The 18,636-nt window shown below is 35.6% G+C and overlaps 1 protein-coding gene across 1 annotated transcript; it reads right to left on the reverse strand.

The window, feature by feature from the left end:
• Nucleotides 1-2,194: 2,194 nt before the first annotated feature.
• Nucleotides 2,195-8,513, reverse strand: LOC309867711 (olfactory receptor 4K15). Its single transcript, XM_082736779.1, has 3 exons — nt 8,071-8,513; nt 6,846-7,108; nt 2,195-3,349 (listed from the first exon to the last, which is right to left on the reverse strand). The coding sequence occupies exon 3, from the start codon at nt 3,319-3,321 to the stop codon at nt 2,347-2,349; it is 975 nt and encodes a 324-aa protein (XP_082592905.1). The 5' UTR covers nt 3,322-3,349; nt 6,846-7,108; nt 8,071-8,513; the 3' UTR covers nt 2,195-2,346.
• Between the last annotated feature and the right edge of the window lie 10,123 nt (nt 8,514-18,636).

Below are 18,636 nucleotides of genomic sequence, written 5' to 3' on the forward strand. Positions count from 1 at the left end.
AGATCATGACCTGAGTTGGCCCTTAACCAGCTCAGCCAGCCAGGCACCTCACTATTAACTGCTCTATAAATATTTGTTAGAATTCCCTGTGAATCCATCAAGTCCTGGGCTTTTATTTGTTGGGAATTTTGGGGTTGTTGATTTGATTTTGTTACTACTACTTGTTTTGTTCAGGTTTTTAATTTCTTCCTGTTTCAGCATTGGAAAATGTTTTTAAGATGTTCAGTATATGTTTGTTGGGGATGTATCCATTTTTCTAGTACATCCAATTTGTTAGCATGTAATTTTTCATAGTATCCTCTTATACTCATGTGTATTTCTGTAGTATCAGCTGATACTGTTCTTTCATTTCTGATTTCATTTATTTGTGTTCTTTCTTTTTTCTTGATTAGTCTGGCTATACATCTACCATTTTTAATTATCTTTTCAAAGAACTACCTCTTGGTTTCATTGAACCTTTCTGGTTTTGTTTTGCTTTGTTTTTTTCTCTGTATTTCATTATTTCTACTCTAATATTTATTATTTCCTTTATTCTGTTAACTTTGGCCTTTGGTGTTCTTCTTTTAGGTGTAAGATTAGATTGTTTTTTGATGGTTTTCTACTTTTTATTATTATTATTATCATTATTATTATTACTATGTTCAGTTAGCCAACATGTGGTACATCATTGGTTTTTGATGTAGTGTTCAGTGATTCATTAGTTGCATATAACACCTAGTGCTCATCACAACATGTGCCCACCTTAATACCCATTATCCAATTACCCAATATCCCCAACCCCAAGGGGATTATATTAAGTGAAATAAGTCAACCAGAGGAAGAAAATTATCATACAATTTCACTCCTATGTGAAACATAAGGAATAGCACAAAGATGTTTTTTACTTTCTGTATGTAGCCCTGTATCCACTATAAATATCCCTCATGGAATTGCTTTTGCCTTTAGATCAATAATAAATTGGTACCCTCTGGTTCAAAAATGAGAACTTAATTTTTATTTCAGTAATAATAGTTGTAGAATTCCTTTAGGAGATTCTAAAGATTGGAGTCTAGGAAACAGGTAACATTGTAACAGATTATTAAAATAGAATACAGTAGAAAAATATTGGAAAAGTGTGACTATAATAAAATGTGAATATAAAAATAGAGTAAAAGTCTAAAATGAGCTATCATGAGGATTCCTAGAAATCCTTATTTTCATGAGTGATCATGGAAGAAGCATTTCATTGCTACCCCAAAGTTCTTGAAATAGGGTTCTGTCATTTTCTGGACCTGCATTATGCAATATAAAAATAAAATTATAGCTAAGTCCACATAGGAAAATGATTATTTCTACCAACTATTAAAATGTAAAAAAACTACCTTATCTGAGAAAACAGGAATTATGAATACCTATGGAGAGAGTGTGTTTTATATGAACTTTCAGACTCCCATAATCAAGATGACAAGTGGTAAAGAACTCATCTATGAATTTCTCCAGATTATTTTATCAGTATTAAACATAAATTAAGGGGTGCCTGGTAGCTCATTGGGTTAGGCGTTTGCCTTTGGGTCAGGTCATGATCCTTGAGGCCTGGGATCTAGCCCTGAATTTGGGTTCCCCGCTCAGCAGAGATTCTGCTTCTCTCTTTCTCTTTACCTCTGCCTTTCTCCCTGCTCATGCTGGACTCTCTCTATCCCTCTCTCTCTCTCAAATAAATAAATACAGTCTGTTTATAAAAATAAACAGAAATTACCCCAACTAAAGGCAGCACACTCTGGTGAATAAATTTATTCAGCTAGTTGTTTCCATGAATAATATATATTAAGAAGCAACATTGAAGAAGGATTTGTGAAAGTGTTGACTATAAATACCTTTGCTGGATAACCTTGCTATTTTACATGTTACTGTAACATTAACACCAATAATAGAATTGGCTTCATGTGTTCATTTACCTAGCACTGTGTGAAATGTAGTCTTATCTACGTGTGTCATGTATATGTTAACAGATCTATTTTCTCTATTGTATAGGATAATATACCTATTACTCCATAATTGGCATCTGAGTTTTGAGAGGAAGAGGTACAGTTTATTTATTATATATGAGTAAATGCCATTTCTCAATGTATTCAAGGGCTGTATTTTTAAAAATTTAATAAAAAAATACAAAATAAATATAGGACACACAAATAAGGCTAGAGATTCTAAATATCTGTAAGGTCCAATCTTTGGGTTTTATTATTATAATTACTCTTTCAATCAAGTTGATACACCCTTTCTGCTGGTTAAAATGATCTACTTTAACATCATAGTGATTCCATTTATAATTGTCTAGAGTCAAGGCTACAGTAGTTACATTGTATAAGTTTACTTTGTTTCCCAGAAAAGAACATTTCTTATGACTGTAGAAACCTGACTAGGCTTCAGGTACTGACTCTTCAGTTTTGACATGGCTGCCTTCACTTCTTTGTTCCTTAGAGTGTAAATAACTGGATTTAAGATGGGAGTAAAGATGGTGTAAAACACAGCAAGGACTTTGTCAACAGAATAACTGCTAAAGGGCCACACGTAGATGAAGATGCATGGTCCAAAGAACAATGTGACCACAGTGATATGAGCAGTCAGTGTGGAACGGGCCTTTGCCATGCTGGCAGAGGAGCGGTTCCTCACGGTGATAAGTATCACAGTGTAGGAGACAACCAAGAGGAGAAAGGAGCTCATAGAAAGAAAGCCACTATCTGCAACTATAAGTAGGCTGACAACATAAGTGTCTATGCAGGCCAGCTTTGTCACTAGAGGGAGGTCACAGAAAAAACTGTCTACTTGATTTGGGCCACAAAAAGGCAAGTTAACAGTAAATGCCAACTGGCTAGTAGTATGGATGAACCCCACGAGCCAGGAGATAAGAACAAGTATAATACACACACGGCGACTCATTATTGTCATGTAGTGGAGAGGTTTGCATATAGCAACGTAACGGTCATAAGCCATGGATACAAGGAGCACCATTTCACTGCCAGTGAAAAGGTGAACAAAGAAAATCTGGGCCAGGCAGGCATCAAACGAAATAGTCTTGCGCTCAACCAGAAAGTCTGCAATCATTTTGGGGGTAGCAAAAGAGGCAACGCATATATCTATAAAAGAGAGGTTCGCAAGCAGGAAGTACATGGGGGTATGAAGGCGGGCATCTGAGGTTACAGTGAGGATGATAAGAAAGTTGCCCAGCAGTATTGCTAGGTAAAGTAGTGAAAATATGAGAAACAAGAAAGGCTGGAGCTCCTGCGAATTAGAGAGCCCCAGCAACACAAACTCGGTTACCCGGGAATGATTTGTCTCATTCATTGACTTTGGGAGGAATGTATCTTGTTACCTGAAGAGGAGAGAAACAGAGATCAGTCAGTAAGCATGGGTTTCATTTCCCAGTTTCACGTCCTTCCTTAGAGATTCCAATTTCTGCTTATATTTATGTATCTGAATTTTCATGCATCATTAAAAATTATACAGGCAGCATAATAACAGTAATAAAGAGGGATGGAAGAGTTTTGAGATTTAGGACATTGGTATATCCAGTTATATGAATTTGAGGAATATAATCTACTTGCTTTACAAATGAAATTGAAAATCTGAAATGTTTTCTTTTTTTTTTTTAAGATTTTATTTATTTATTTGACAGAGAGATGACAAGCAGGCAGAGAGGCAGGCAGAGAGAGAGAAGGAAGCAGGCTCCCTGCTGAGCAGAGAGCCTGATTTGGGGCTCGATCCCAGGACCCTGGGATCATGACCTGAGCCAAAGACAGTGGCTTAACCCACTGAGCCACCCAGGCGTCCCTGAAATGTTTTCTTGACATGATAGAAATCCAGTCTAAGAAATTACAGAGATAAAATATGAACCATTTTTTTTACAATAAAGTCTAACAATTTTTTGAATAGCTAACACAGAGGAAGATAGGATCAACAATGTTGATCCCAAAAGTGAGACAAAAAAGTGTGTATACTATATGATCCTATTTAAACAAAGTTCAAAAATAGGCCATACTGATACATGATATTTTAAAAGCTCCTGGAGTGGTTATCCTGTAAGGGGAATAGGGACAGAAAGGTGACAGGAAGGGCTTCTTGAAGTGCTTGTAATGTTCTGTTGCTTGATGTGGTTGATAGGTACAAGTGTTTGCTTTGTGAAAACTTACAAGATGTGCAAGATCTGCCAGATGTACTTCTGTGCATATTTTATTTATTAATAAAAAATTCAAGAGATAATGAGAAACCATTACATGGTGTGAGAACTCATAGGCAGAATCATTGCTTTGAGTGATTAGGTCTTATTCCCTTCTCTGCTCTGTTATAAATTATATGAACTAAAACACAAAACCTAGCAAAACCCAAAGGTCTAGAGCTTATTGGAACTCTTTCTAGAGTTGTGACTCATCTCTTCCTGGAGTTCTGTTTTATGAAAGAATCGAGTACATTTGTTCTTTTGAGCTTTTCCCTGATGTTAAGTTTCATTAACCTCAGCTATTGTTGCTAATAGCCACATATGTATTATTGAATTATGACTGATATTTTATTTAATTTGAGGCTTTTAAAAATTATAGTTATACAGTAGTATTCATAGTAAGAAATCCAAACCATGAAAAAACATTGTTTCTTTTTTTGTTGTTCAGTTATTGTATATTCTATTTTATCAACACTTTCTCCCTTTTATGTTATTTATACTTTTATAAGCTATCTAGAACTTGGAAACATTGAATAGTGAATAAGAAAAAGAAAATGTGAAATGTAAAGACATTTCTATATATATATCTAAATCACTTCTTTGGAAGGGAGTGTCTTTTATTTAACTGATTTCTAATTATTTGCAGTTTTTTTTATATTAATATCTTCTTAAATCTAGTTGCAAATTGCCTAGTGTTTCCTTGAGTTTCACTGGAGGATGTACACATAAAGATAGGGCATGTGATAAATAATTTTAACACTCAGGAACCAAATTCAGGGACTCACCCCTATATTTCAAATCTCCAGTTGTCTTGAAAATACTCCCAAAGAATTCACATATTATCACCAATTATATAAAAACTATGGCTCATGGATTTTCAGAAGAGACTACCGACAGAGTCTGAAATCAGAAGAGGTTGGAGGTAAAATTATGCAGTGGAGTAAGTTTGTCTTTGAGAAACCACCACATTCTTCTTGGTGTTTCTCCCTTCCTCATCTTTTCTTGGTAGCCAGTTTTTGAGTTAACTCCAGGTACACAGAATGGCCTATGCTCCCTGGGAAACACCCTTACTCAGACTCCTTAACACATATACTGTAATGAATGCCTAGACGCAGACAAGAAAATGATACCCAGCAAGACTAACGAATAGGGACTCTTATGTGTCCTATCAGAAGCAGCAAGCCTTCAATTAAGCATGGGGAATGACTCTCTCAGGAAGACCTTCTAGAGTTACAGCAGAAAGGGGTGGCAGAAGATTTTTTGGTATCTTTAAAATAAAACACATAATTAATTTATGTGAGAAAGTCACCACAGGAATCATCCTCCCAATAAATCTTCAAAGCTCTATGCTTTGATGCCAGTGGCTTCTTGGGGCGGGGGGGAGGCAGAAAAAGAAAACGCTGTGTTTTCCATGAAGGAAAATAGTAGGCACATTGATTTAGTCAAGAGCTGGGTTTCTTGATATAGGAGACAAGCCTGATGAGCAACAGAAACTATAAATAAGTGTACACTAAATAGAAATTCTTTAGTTTTGCTATAAATGCTTTCTTTTTAAGGTTATTGGGTCTGTAAGTAAGTACGTGTGCACCCTCTCAGGGCACTGTGATGTGCACTGGTGATAGAACATTTAGGTTTGCAACTTACCTCCTGAGAGATCACTTAGAAATACTTATCCCTTTTTTAGTGAAGCTAGTGAGTCCTCATCTTCCATCACTGCCTATCACATTCCTTTTAAATGAAATAGGCTGTCTTTTTACACCAAGTAAAACTGCTGTAAAAAGTGAAAACATAAAGCTCTTAAAATTATTAAAAACAACAACAACTATGTTAAGGGCACTTGAGTGACCCAGTCAGTTAAGCACCTGACTCTTGGTTTTGGCTCAGGCCATGATCTCAGGGTTATGGGATCAAGCCCACAAACAGCTCCACATGCTGGGTAGAATCTACTTGAGGATTCTCTATCTCTCTCTCTCTCCTTCTCCTGCTCTCCACATTCCTACATGCTCTCTCAATAAATAAGTAAAATTAAAAAAAAAAATAGGGTTGCTCAGGTGGCTCAGTCGATTAAGCATCTATCCCAGGGTTTTGGGATCAAGTTCCAAGTCAGGCTCCCTGCTTCTCGCTCTCCCTCTGCTGCTTCCCCATGCTTGTGCTCTCTTGCTGTCTCTGTCAGATGAATAAATAAAGTCTTTAAAGATAATAAAATAATGTGTTTCAATCAGTATTTTCTGATAATTTTACATGCTCAAAGATTGTATGACTCGATTCATCCAATAATGAGTTTCTAAGTAGTAGATGTGTTCTTTAAAGACCAATCTTTCATTTCTTATAGTTTTTAAAAGTAAATTAATGAATGCTTACAGGATTATACTATGTGGTCCTCAGGTCCCTCCTTTTTGAAATTCTGTCAAATAAATCTTTTCCTACTACTTTTATCTTGGATATTATGACTGGTGGATTAAGTGAAGTAAGTAAAAGTATTGGTTACAAGAGGCCAGCAAACACTCTCAGATCAAGATTCATCTTTCACTAGTTTTTGGGCATTGCCACTGTTTTTACCCTCTCTAAATCCTGATCAGAAATGTAACACTCATTAGAGACAAATGCTAGTGTGTGGTCTTTGTAAGGATACTAACAAAGCACTTTCACTTACCTAAGATGGGTCGTGCGGATATAACCTGTAATTTATAGTCATTAATGCTTAGTAAGAATTCAGTTGTTACTTCCACATCTCCTAAGAAAATAGACCTGACTCTGTAGAGATGAATCATAAAGTTTACTTTTAAATAAGAAGGAAATAGAGTGAGGGTGTCCGTAGCCAGGATGGACTGTCTTCATAGAGGTGAGAGAAGGCTGAATGCGGTATTTGAATTTAGGTCTGGAGTAGCTGGGGTAGTACTTGGAGCCCTCAGGAATCTAGAGAGCAGACAAAAAGGTGGACATGCTAAAGCAATATTTCCTGTTTCAGTTTTATAAAGAATTCTGCCTAACTATAGCTGTCTTCTGTTTTTGATAGCAGTAAACTAGATGATTACAAATAACTTTCAGAGACCTCTAGAAATCAGTATCAATCATTGGCAACTCAGGATTACATGAGGAGGATTATTTCTTAATCCTTCAAGTATGGCATATTTACCCTCATATGTTAGGAAAATGTTTTTTCAACTTAACTTCCTCTGATAAGTCCAAAAGTTTGGATGAAATTCTTCAGAGATTTAAGCATTGTTCATAAGGGGAAGTTTCAGCAACAATCTGCAACAATTTCATGTAAGTTTTGTTTAAATATCAGCAAGAATTTTTTTAGGAAGTAACACATAGGGTAGTAATCATTGTGTGATTTGGGGCCCTTAAAGAGAGTTATCAGAATATTGAATCATTTTATCTAAACCATGTATGGGGAATATTTAGGCTTTTTCTTCCCTTCATCTCAATTCCACTTCATTCAAAGTGGAATTTCTTAGGGGGCCCAGAAAAAGAAAAGAACTTTGTCCCTTGTTTCTCATAATGTGCTCTATATGATCATCAAATAAATGAATCAAACATTTTGTGTAATAGCAATATAAGGAATTTACCACAGTATTAATAAGATTGTAAAAGATAATCATATATGAGCTATCCTCTTTTTTTTTTTATTTTTTCACAAGAAGGATATATATCAAACAAGATACTTCGATTTTCATGTTACTTGTATTTTCTAGACATGAATTAACAAAGAGAATTCTAATTATAAGTTTTAAAATAGCCTGAAGTCCAAATCAACAGATGATATTCAAAGACATTGTGGAGTATAAAAGAAGTGGTAGCCTGAGATATACAAAATATCTATTCAAATTCTGCCTCTCAATAAATACATTCACAATTTTAGGCAAATCACATACCTTCAAGATGTTCCATGTCTCTTCCTTAAAAAGAGGGAATAAGTCTCCTTCATAATTCTAATATTATCTAATTCTCTGGGTTTTGAAAGCATGACCCACCCCCAAAAGTTAATTCATTGACACAAATATAAAAGGTTGTACTGAAATAAAATTATATTCAGTTAAAAGGCTAAACCCATCCTGGTATTAGCAAATAAATGTGGCATTCAGTTGCTTATGAGACTTAGATATTTGAGCAGCCAATAGGCAAAATAGACATAAAATAGTCAAAGATTAGTTGAAAGGGTGAGGGCAATCGTCTGTCTCCTGTTCTCTGTTGTGGCCAAATTAGGAGGCTACAGAACAACAGGACTGTTCTTGTCCCTAGATTGATCTTGTCCCAACTGGAAGAAACAACATTCTTCAGGATCCACAGGGTGGGGTGCAAATGTAGGGGAATGCATGTCTTTCCAGACTTAAATCTCCATCATTTATACCTTGAAGTATTCTCAGCACATAGATCTAAGAAAATCCATTAAAATAGTCAGAAGCTAATTAGTGACTTGACATCACTGGATTGCAGTGACCAAGAGACCCAGAGGAGTATTCGTGGTAGTAGAAATCACCTGTATTAGGGCTAATTATGTGAGAGAGTTTGTGCACAGAGTTACAGTGCATCATCTTGAGGATTTCGAATGGAGAAAGGAGCAGGACTAGTGGAAATGCTTTGTCCTGTTGGACAAAAATGTAACATGGTGGAAAGAAAAGCAGTGAATAGTTTTGTTATTCCTTTCTGTTTCAGGAAAGGTTTAGCTTCATTTAGATCCCAGGAAAGTCAAAAACTGATGAGAAGATATTTGTGCCTTTGCATGATACATAGCAATGCAACATCCTGGCATTTTAATAATTCTAAAAGAGCCACATGCTTAGTTTCCAAGGCAAGGTTTCTGGTGTAGGGCAATGAAAACCATTTTACAGTAGAAGCACTCTATCCTACAGAGTGGGTTCTAGTGAAGAGACTTAAAGTAAACTCACAAAAATTTAAATTTTTTAGTTGAAAATTTTAGAAAAAAAATTGCTGTTCGGTGAAGCTTTGTTGTTCTTCCCTGAGGTTAGTTTGTATTTAAGGGCAGAATATAAAAGAATAAAGAAAGTTTTCTTATTCTCATGTAGAATTTTGATGCTCATATGAGCACTAGAAATAAGCTAATCCAGCATCCTAAATTGTTAGATAGGTTGAATGAATTCTTGAGGAATTAGTTTCTTGACTCATATTGTACTGTGCGGTTTTAGAACATACTTTCAAATGCTTTGTCTAACACCTCTCCTACTGTCCTTGATTCATCTTCTACAAGTTGGAACATTTTATTTTTTATTTATTTTTTTTAAGTTTTTATTTATTTGTTTGACAGAGAGAGAAAAACACTGGCAGAGAAAAGGGGAAGCTCCCTGCTGAGCAGAGAACCAGATGCAACCTGGATCCCAGAATCCTGAGATCATGACCTGAGCAGAAGGCAGAGGCTTAACCCACTGAGCCACCCAGATGTCCAAATTGGAACATTTTAAATTAATGATTAGAGCTAAGGTGAATCTTTATGTCTTCCCAAACACACAAATTTAGAGCATTCCTAATTGACTCTTTGGCCAGTACTTCCAGTACAGTTCTCGTTATCTGTTTTTGCACTACCCTTTTCTTGTAGATAATATCTAAAAATCCATCATTTGAAATATCTTTTCTTCTTAGGGTCTCCTGCTAGCAGGTTTAATACGTTCAAGTGCCTTTGCATCTTTATGAGAAAGAGCCTAAGTGTACACCTCTAATTCTAAGATTTCACATGTATCAGAAGACATCACTGTACCACAAATTTAGTATCTCCAAAACTAACACATTTTCTGTTATAGTAAATACCAACTCTGCCAATGTGATCATTTGCGTCCTCTGAAACATCCAGGCTTAAATCATCAATATGATAGATGATGTCTAGGGTCTCATATCCCTATATTTAATTCCCAATCACACTGTTTATTTAGTTTTTTTTTTTTTTTAGTGCTCATTTTCTCTAAACATGAATCATGAACATTCCTCATTGTCACATATAACTTGTAACCTTGATTTTAAATGGTTGCATTATGTTCTACTTTATCAATAAAATACTTAATTCCCACATTGTAGAAAATATAAAATATTTTTTCCCAGTTGAAAAGAAATGTGATTTAAAATAACTTATAGGGGCGCCTGGGTGGGGCTCAGTGGGTTAAAGTTTCTGCCTTTGGCTCAGGTCATGATCCCAGGGTCCTGGGATTGAGCTGCGCATCAGACTCTGCTCAGCAGGGAGCCTGCTTCCCCCTCTCTCTCTCTGCCTGCCTCTCTGCCTCCTTGTGATCTCTCTCTATCTCTCTGTCAAATAAATAAAATATTTAAAAAATAAAATGACATATAAAAATCATCGTTAAAAATTCTGATTGCTTTCTCAGGATAAGTTCTTAAAGGTAAAATTATTGGAATCAAAACTTTTTAAAAAATTAATTAATTAATTAATTTTATTTTTTATTTTTCGCATAACAGTATTCATTATTTTTGCACCACACCCAGTGCTCCATGCAATCCATGCCCTCTATAATGCCCACCAACTGGTACCCCAACCTCCAGCCCACCACCCCTTCAAAACCCTCAGATTGTTTTTCAGAGTCCATAGTCTCATGGTTCACCTCCCCTTCCAATTTACCCCAACTCCCTTCTCCTCTCTAACTCCCCATGTCCTCTATGCTATTTTTTATGCTCCACAAATAAGTGAAACCATATGATAATTGACTCTCTCTGCCTGACTTATATCACTCAGCATACTCTCTTCCAGTCCCATCCATGTTGCTACAAAAGTTGGGTATTTGTCCTTTCTGATGGAGGCATAATACTCCATATGGACCACATCTTCCTTATCCATTCGTCCATTGAAGGGCATCTTGGTTCTTTCCACAGTTTGGCAACCGTGGCCATTGCTGCTATGAACGTTGGGGTACAGGCGGCCTTTCTTTTCACTACATCTGTATCTTTGGGGTAAATACCCAGTAGTGCAATGGCAGGGTCATAGGGAAGTTCTATTTTTAATCAAGCTTTTGAACATTTATGAGTCTCTGGATTCATAACACAGAACTCCTGACTCTACCCTACAGTTCCATCTACATAAAAAGTTCCCTTTGTATTTGACCACTTCCCCCTCCACAAACCCTTAGCAACTACTAATGTGTCCTCTATGTCCATAGATTTTCCTTTTCCAGACATCATATGTTTAGTGTGTTGCATGTGTAGCCTTTTTCAACTATCTTCTTTCATTTGGTGATATCTATTTAAGATTAATCCATTTCATTGAATGGATTAGAAGCTCAGTCTTTTATATTATGGTATAATATTCCACTAAATGGATGTACCTCAGCTCATTTTTCCATTTATCTCTTGAAGGACATCTTAGTTGTTTCTTTTTTGTTTGTTTTGGTGATGATGAATAGTTTCTGTAAACATTTATATGCAGGTTTTTGTGTAGATGACTTTCAAATCTGTTGGGAAATCTAATTTGATAAGAAGAAATGTTTGCCTCCATACATTTTAAAGCTTGGGTATTAGGTACAAACAGATTAAGATTTGTACATCTTCTCGAAGAATTAAGCTCTTTAACGTTATGACATGGTTATCTTTATTTTTGATAATTTGTTGATTTTGATAATTTATTAGCCTTCAGAGTCAATTTTTTTTTATTGTGTTATGTTAGTCACCATAAAGTATGTCATTAGTTTTTGATGCAGTGCTGTAGGATTCATTGTTTATGTAAAACACCCAGTACTCCATATAATATGTGCCCTCCCTAATATCCACATGACTGCCTCAGTTTCCTTATTATGGTTTGCATTGTTTATCTTTCCTCCATCCTTGTCCTCTGGCAGTCTGTGTCTTTAAAGTGGATTTTTTGATGAGAGCAAATATGTGGGTCTTGCTTGTGCTTCATTCTGGCAATATCTGCCTTTTTAGTAGAGTCCTTAGATCGTTTACAGGTAATGTAATTGTTTAATTTGATGTACAGCTACCATCCTGTTAAGTGTTTCTATTTTATCTATTTTTGCTCCTTTCCCACTCTTCCTGCCCTCTGCTAGAATTCTTTTCCTTAGTATCTCATTTCATTTCCACTCTCTATTTTATTTTTTAAAATTTCTGTATAACTTTTGTTTTACATTTTATTAAACTATATTGTAACATTTTCCCATATAAACAGTGTTCTTTTATGTTTAAGGTTTTATTCAAAATATTTATTAAATGTTATATCATTTTTGAGACAATAAAAATAGATAATAAAATTTATTTTGAAAGGCTTTAAGCTTTTGATAAATTTCAGGCTTTAGTTCTTTAAAAACCTTTTTATTGAAGTATGACACACAAAACTTGTACATATTTAATTTATGCATCTTGATGATTCTGAAGATAATTATGGATCCATGAAACAATCACCACAATCTATGCCATAAACCTATCTGTTACCTCCAAATGTTTTTTCCCACCCAACTGTATTTATTGTTACTTTGTTGTGATAAGAACATTTAACATAAAATTACTCTCTTAGCATTATTTTAAGTATACAATATGATATTGTTAACTATAGGTACTAGCTATACAGTAGATCTCTAGGATCTATTCATCCTGTATAACTGAAACTTCACTTTTTTTGTTTATAAGTTTCACTATTTTTCCCAATTTTATTGAAATATAATTTATAATTTTTTGAATTTAAATTATATATTTCAGTGATTTTAATGTGTAAAATGATCATCACAATAAAGTTAGTTAATATCTGTCATCTCACAGAGTTAACATTTTGTGAATGTATGGTGAGAACATTTAAGATTTACTCTCAGAACAGATTTCAGGGTATAACACATTATTACATTTGAACTCCAGAAATTATTCATCTTATAACTGAAACTTTGTAAACTTTGACTAGGTTAATACTACCCTGTTTCCCCAGCCCCCAATCCCTAGCAGCCACCATTCTACTCTCTGCTTCTATGATTTTGACTATTTAGATTCCTCATATAAATGGTATAAGGTCACACTTGTCCTTCTGTCTCTGGCTTACTTCACTTAACATAGTATCTTTCAGATTCATCAGTATTATTGCAAAGAGCATAATTTCATTTTTTCTTTAAGGCTGAATAGTATTTCATTGTATGTATACACCACATTATCTTTACTCAGTGGATATTTAGGTCCTCTCTTGGTTATTGTGAATAACACTGCAATGAACATTGAAGTACATGTATCTCTTCAAGATTCTGATTTCAATGCCTTTGGGTATACAGTCAGAAGTGGGGTTCCTGAATCATATGCGAGCTCTGTCTTTTTCATTTTTTGAGAAAACTTACTGTTTTCCATAGTGGTAGAACCAGTTTAAATTTCCACCAACATTGTACAAGTGTTCATTTTCTTCACATTCACTATTGGCTTTATTTATTCATTTTAATACATACTTTTTTAATCCAGTCTAGCAATTTTAATTTTAATAAGTGTGTTTAGACTGTATGCACTTAACATGATGATTGATATGGTTGGATTTTGAGTTCATCATCTTGTTTCCTTTTGTCTCTCGCTTTTTTTTTTTTTTTTTTTTGGCCTTCTTTTGATTTTTGAGTATGGCTTTTATTCTAATTTATCTCCTTAGTTGGCTTCTTACAGTTAAGTGTTTATTTTATTAGTCATTTTAAGTTTATGATCGGTTTCTAAATCAACACATCTACCTTTAAGTATTATTATACCATTTCACACATAGTATATGAACCCTAAAATAGTCTGTGTACATATTTTTTCTTTCTAGTCATTTGTGTATTATTGTGTATTTTACTTCTTCATATGTTTAAGTTCTAAATTACATTGTTACTGTCTTTAAACACCTAATTATCATTTAGAAAACCTGAAAATATAAAAAGTTTTATGTCTTTGGGGCACCTGGGTGGCTCAGTAGGTTGAGCGTCTGCCTTTGGCTCCAGTCATGGTCTCCGGGTCCTGGGATCGAGCCCCACATCATGCTCTCTGCTCAGCGGGGAGCCTGCTTCCCTTCCTCTCTCTGCCTGCCTCTCTGCCTACTTGTGATCTCTCTCTCTGTGTCAAATAAATAAAAAATTTAAAAAAAAGTTTTATGTCTTCACTCATAAGGAAGGAAATCCTCTTCAAGGATTTCCTTTAAAAATTTCTTGTAGTGTATGTCTAATATAATTCTTTCAGTATTGTAACTTCTGAAAAATATGATATTTTGCTTTTAGAATATGTTTGATGCATATAGGATCTAAGATGGTAGTTCTTTTTGTCTGCAGTTCTTTAAGTATATTCCTTGACTGTCTTCTGCTTGCATTACTTCCAATGAGAAATCAGTTACCATTCTTAAATTTGTTTTTCTATGCATGGTATGTTTTTATCTCCTCCATCTGTTTTTTTGTAAATTTTATTTAAATTCCATTAGCCAGCATATAGGAAATACTTTGTTTCAGATATAGGATTCAATAACTTACCAGTTGTATATAATACCCACTGCTCATCACATCACATGCCCTCCTTATTGCCCATCACCCAATTACTCCATTCCCCCACCCCCTTCCTCTCCAGGAACTCTCAGTTTGTTTCCTATAATTAAGAGTCTCTAATGGTTTTTCTCCCTCTCTGTTGACTTCCCATTCAGTTTTGCCCTCCATTACCCCATGATCCTCTGTCCTGATTTTTATATTCCACATATGAGTGAAATCATATGATAATTGTCTTTCTCTGATAGACTTAGTTCATCATAATGCCTTCCCCTTCCAACCATGTTGATGTAAATATTAAATATTCATCCTTTCTGATGGCTGAGTAATAGTCCATTGTATATATATATGTACACATCTTCTTTATCCATCCATTTGTTGATAGACATCTCAGCTCTTTCCACAGTTTGGCTATTGTGAACATTGCTGCTATGAACATTGAGGTGCAGGTGTCCCTTCAGATCACTACATTTGTATCTTTGGGGTAAATGCCTAGATTATAATAATAGTGGATTCTAGGGTAGCTCTATTTTTACTTCTTGAGGAGCCTCCATGCTGTTTTCAGAGAAGCTGCACCAACTTTCATTCACACCAACAGCATAAGAGGGTTCCCTTGCTCCGCATTCTCTCCAACACTTGTTTCATGTCTTGTTACTTTTAGCCTTTCTGACTAGTGTGAGGTGGTATCTCATTGTGGTTTTGCTTTCTATTTCCGTGATGCCATGTGATGTTGTCCATTTTTTCTTGTGTCTGTTGGCCATTTCTCTCTTCTTTGGAAACATGTCTGTTCATGTCTTCTGCCATTGCTTGACTGAATATCTGTTATTTTGGTGTTGAGATTGATATGTTCTTTAACCCACTGAGCCACCCAGGCGCCCGAGATTGATATGTTCTTTATAGATATTGGATTCAAGCCCTTTATTTGATATGTCCTTTGCAAATATCTTGTCCCATTCTGCATTTGCCTTTTAGTTTTGTTGACTATTTCCTTCGCTATGAAGAATTTTTTTTTTTTTTAATCTTGGTGAAGCCCCAGTAGTTCATTTTTGTTTTTGTTTCCCTTGTCTCTGGAGATATATCTAGCAAGAAGCTTGTATGGCCCCAGTTGAAGAGGTTGCTGCCTGTGTTCTCTAGGATTTGGATGGATTCCTGTCTCACATTTAGGTCCTTCATCCAGTTTGAGTTTAATTTTCTGTATGGAGTAAGAGAATGGTCCTGTTTTATTCTTTTACATGTGGCTGTCTAATATTCCCAGCACCATTTATTGAAAGGACTGTCATTTTTCCATCAGATGTTCTTTCCTGCTTTGTTAAAGATTAGCTTTCCATAGAGTTGATCATCCATATCTGGGTTCTCTGTTATGTTCTGTTGACCTGTGTATCTGTTTTGATGCCAGTACCATACTGTCCTGAAGAGTATTGCTTTGTAATGTAGCTTTAAGTCTGGCATTGTGATCCCTCAGCTTTGGTTTTCTTTTTCAACATTCCTCTGGCTATTTGCATTCTCTTCTGAGTCCATACAAATTGTAGAATTATTTGTTCCATCTCTGAAAAATGTCGATGGTATTTTGATAGGGATTGAATTGAATACATAAAGAGCTCTGAGTAGCATGTACATTTTAATGATATTTATTCTTCGAATCCATGAGCGTGGAAAGTTTTTCAAATTCTTTGTGTCTTCTTCAATTTCTTTCATAAGTGTTATGTAGTATTTAGAGTACATATCTTCTTTGGTTAGGTTTACAGTTAGGTATCTAGCTGTATCTAGGTTTGGGTATGATTATAAATGGGATTGATTCCTTAAACACTTTTTTTAAAATTTATTTTTTATTTATTTTCAGCATAACAGTATTCATTATTTTTGCACCACACCCAGTGCTCCATGCAATCCGTGCCCTTATAATACCCACCAACTGGTACCCTGACCTCCCGCTACCACCCCTTCAAAACCCTCAGATTGTTTTTCAGAGTCCATAGTCTCTCATGGTTCACCTCCCCTTCCAATTTACCCCAACTCCCTTTTCCTCTCTAACTCCCCATGTCCTCCATGCTATTTGTTATGCTCCACACAGAAGTGAAACCATATGATAATTGCCGCTCTCCGCTTGATTTATTTCACTCAGCAGAATCTCTTCCAGTTCAGTCCATGTTGCTACAAAAGTTAGGTATTCAACCTTTCTGATGGAGGCATAATACTCCATAGTGTATATGGACCACATCTTCCTTATCCATTCGACCATTGAAGGGCATCTTGGTTTTTTCCAGTTTGGCAACCGTGGCCATTGCTGCTATAAACATTGGGGTACAAATAGCCCTTCTTTTTACTACATCTGTATTTTGGGGGTAAATATCCAGGAGTGCAATTGCAGGGTCATAGGGATGTTCTATTTTTAATTTCTTGAGGAATCTCCACACTGTTCTCCAAAGAGGCTGCACCAACTTGCATTCCCACCAACAGTGGAAGAGGGTTCCCCTTTCTCCACATCCTCTCCAAAACAGGTTGTTTCCTGTTTTGTTAATTTTGGCCATTCTAACTGGTGTAAGGTGATATCTCAATGTGTTTTTTTGTTTGTTTGTTTGTTTGTTTTTTATAAGATTTTATTTATTTATTTATTTATTTGACAGAGAGAAATTACAAGTACACTGAGAGGCAGGCAGAGAGAGAGAGAAGGAAGCAGGCTCCCTGCTTAGCAGAGAGCCCGATGCGGGACTCGATCCCAGGACCCTGAGATCATGACCTGAGCCAAAGGCAGTGGCATAACCCACTGAGCCACCCAGGTGCCCCTCTCAATGTGGTTTTAATTTGAATCTCCCTGATGGCTAGTGATGATCAACATTTTTTCATGTGTCTGATAGCCATTTTTATGTCTTCATTGGAGAAGTGTCTGTTCATATCTTCTGCCCATTTTTTGATATGATTGTCTGTTTTGTGTGGGTTGAGTTTGAGGAGATTTTATAGATCCTGGATATCAACCTTTTGTCTGTAATGTCATTTGCAAATATCTTCTTCCTATTCCGGGGGTTACCTCTTTTTTTTTTAATTAATTTATTTTCAGCATAACAGTGCAGAAGTTTTTTGATTTTGATGAAGTCCCAAAAGTTTATTTTCGCTTTTGTTTCCTTTGCCTTTGGAGACATATCTTGAAAGAAGTTGCTGTGGCTGATATTGAAGAGATTACTGCCCATGTTCTCCTCTAGGAAAATGATGGATTCCTGTCTCACGTTGAGGTCTTTTATCCATTTTGAGTTTATCTTTTTGTATGGTGTAAGAGAATAATCGAGTTTCATTCTTCTGCATATAGCTGTCCAGTTTTCCCAGCACCATTTATTGAAGAGACTGTCTTTTTTCCACTGCACTTTTTTTCCTGTTTTGTTGAAGATTAATTGACCATAGAGTTCAGGGTGCATATCTGGACTCTCTACTCTATTCCACAGTTCTATGTGTCTGTTTTTATGCCACTATCATGCTGTCTTGGTGATCACAGCTTTGTAATAAAGCTTGAAATCAGGTAATGTGATGCCTCCAGTTTTAGTTTTGTTTTTCATTTCCTTAGCGATTCAGGGTCTCTTCTGATTCCATACAAATTTTTGGATTATTTGCTCCAGTTCTTTGAAGAATACCAGTGGAATTTTGATCAGAATAGCATTAAAAGTATAGATTGCTCTAGGGAGTATAGACATTTTAACAATGTTTATTCTTCCGATCCAAGAGCATGGAATGGTCTTCCATTTTTTTGTGTCTATTTCAATTTTTTTCATGAGTGTTCTGTAGTTCCTTGAGTACTGATCCTTTACCTCTTTGGTTAGGTTTATACCCAGGTATCTTATGGTTCTTGGTGCTATAGTAAATGGAATCAATTCTCTAATTTCCCTTTCTGTATTTTCATTGTTAGTGTATAAGAAAGCCACTGATTTCTGTATATTGACTTTGTATCCTGCCACGTTGCTGTATTGCTGTATGAGTTCTAGTAGTTTGGGGGTGGAGTCTTTTCAGTTTTCCATATAAAGAAGCATGTCGTCTGCGAAGAGAGAG

The sequence above is a fragment of the Mustela nivalis genome (assembly GCF_964662115.1).
Source record: "Mustela nivalis genome assembly, chromosome: 6".
NCBI classification, from domain to species: Eukaryota; Metazoa; Chordata; class Mammalia; order Carnivora; family Mustelidae; genus Mustela; species Mustela nivalis.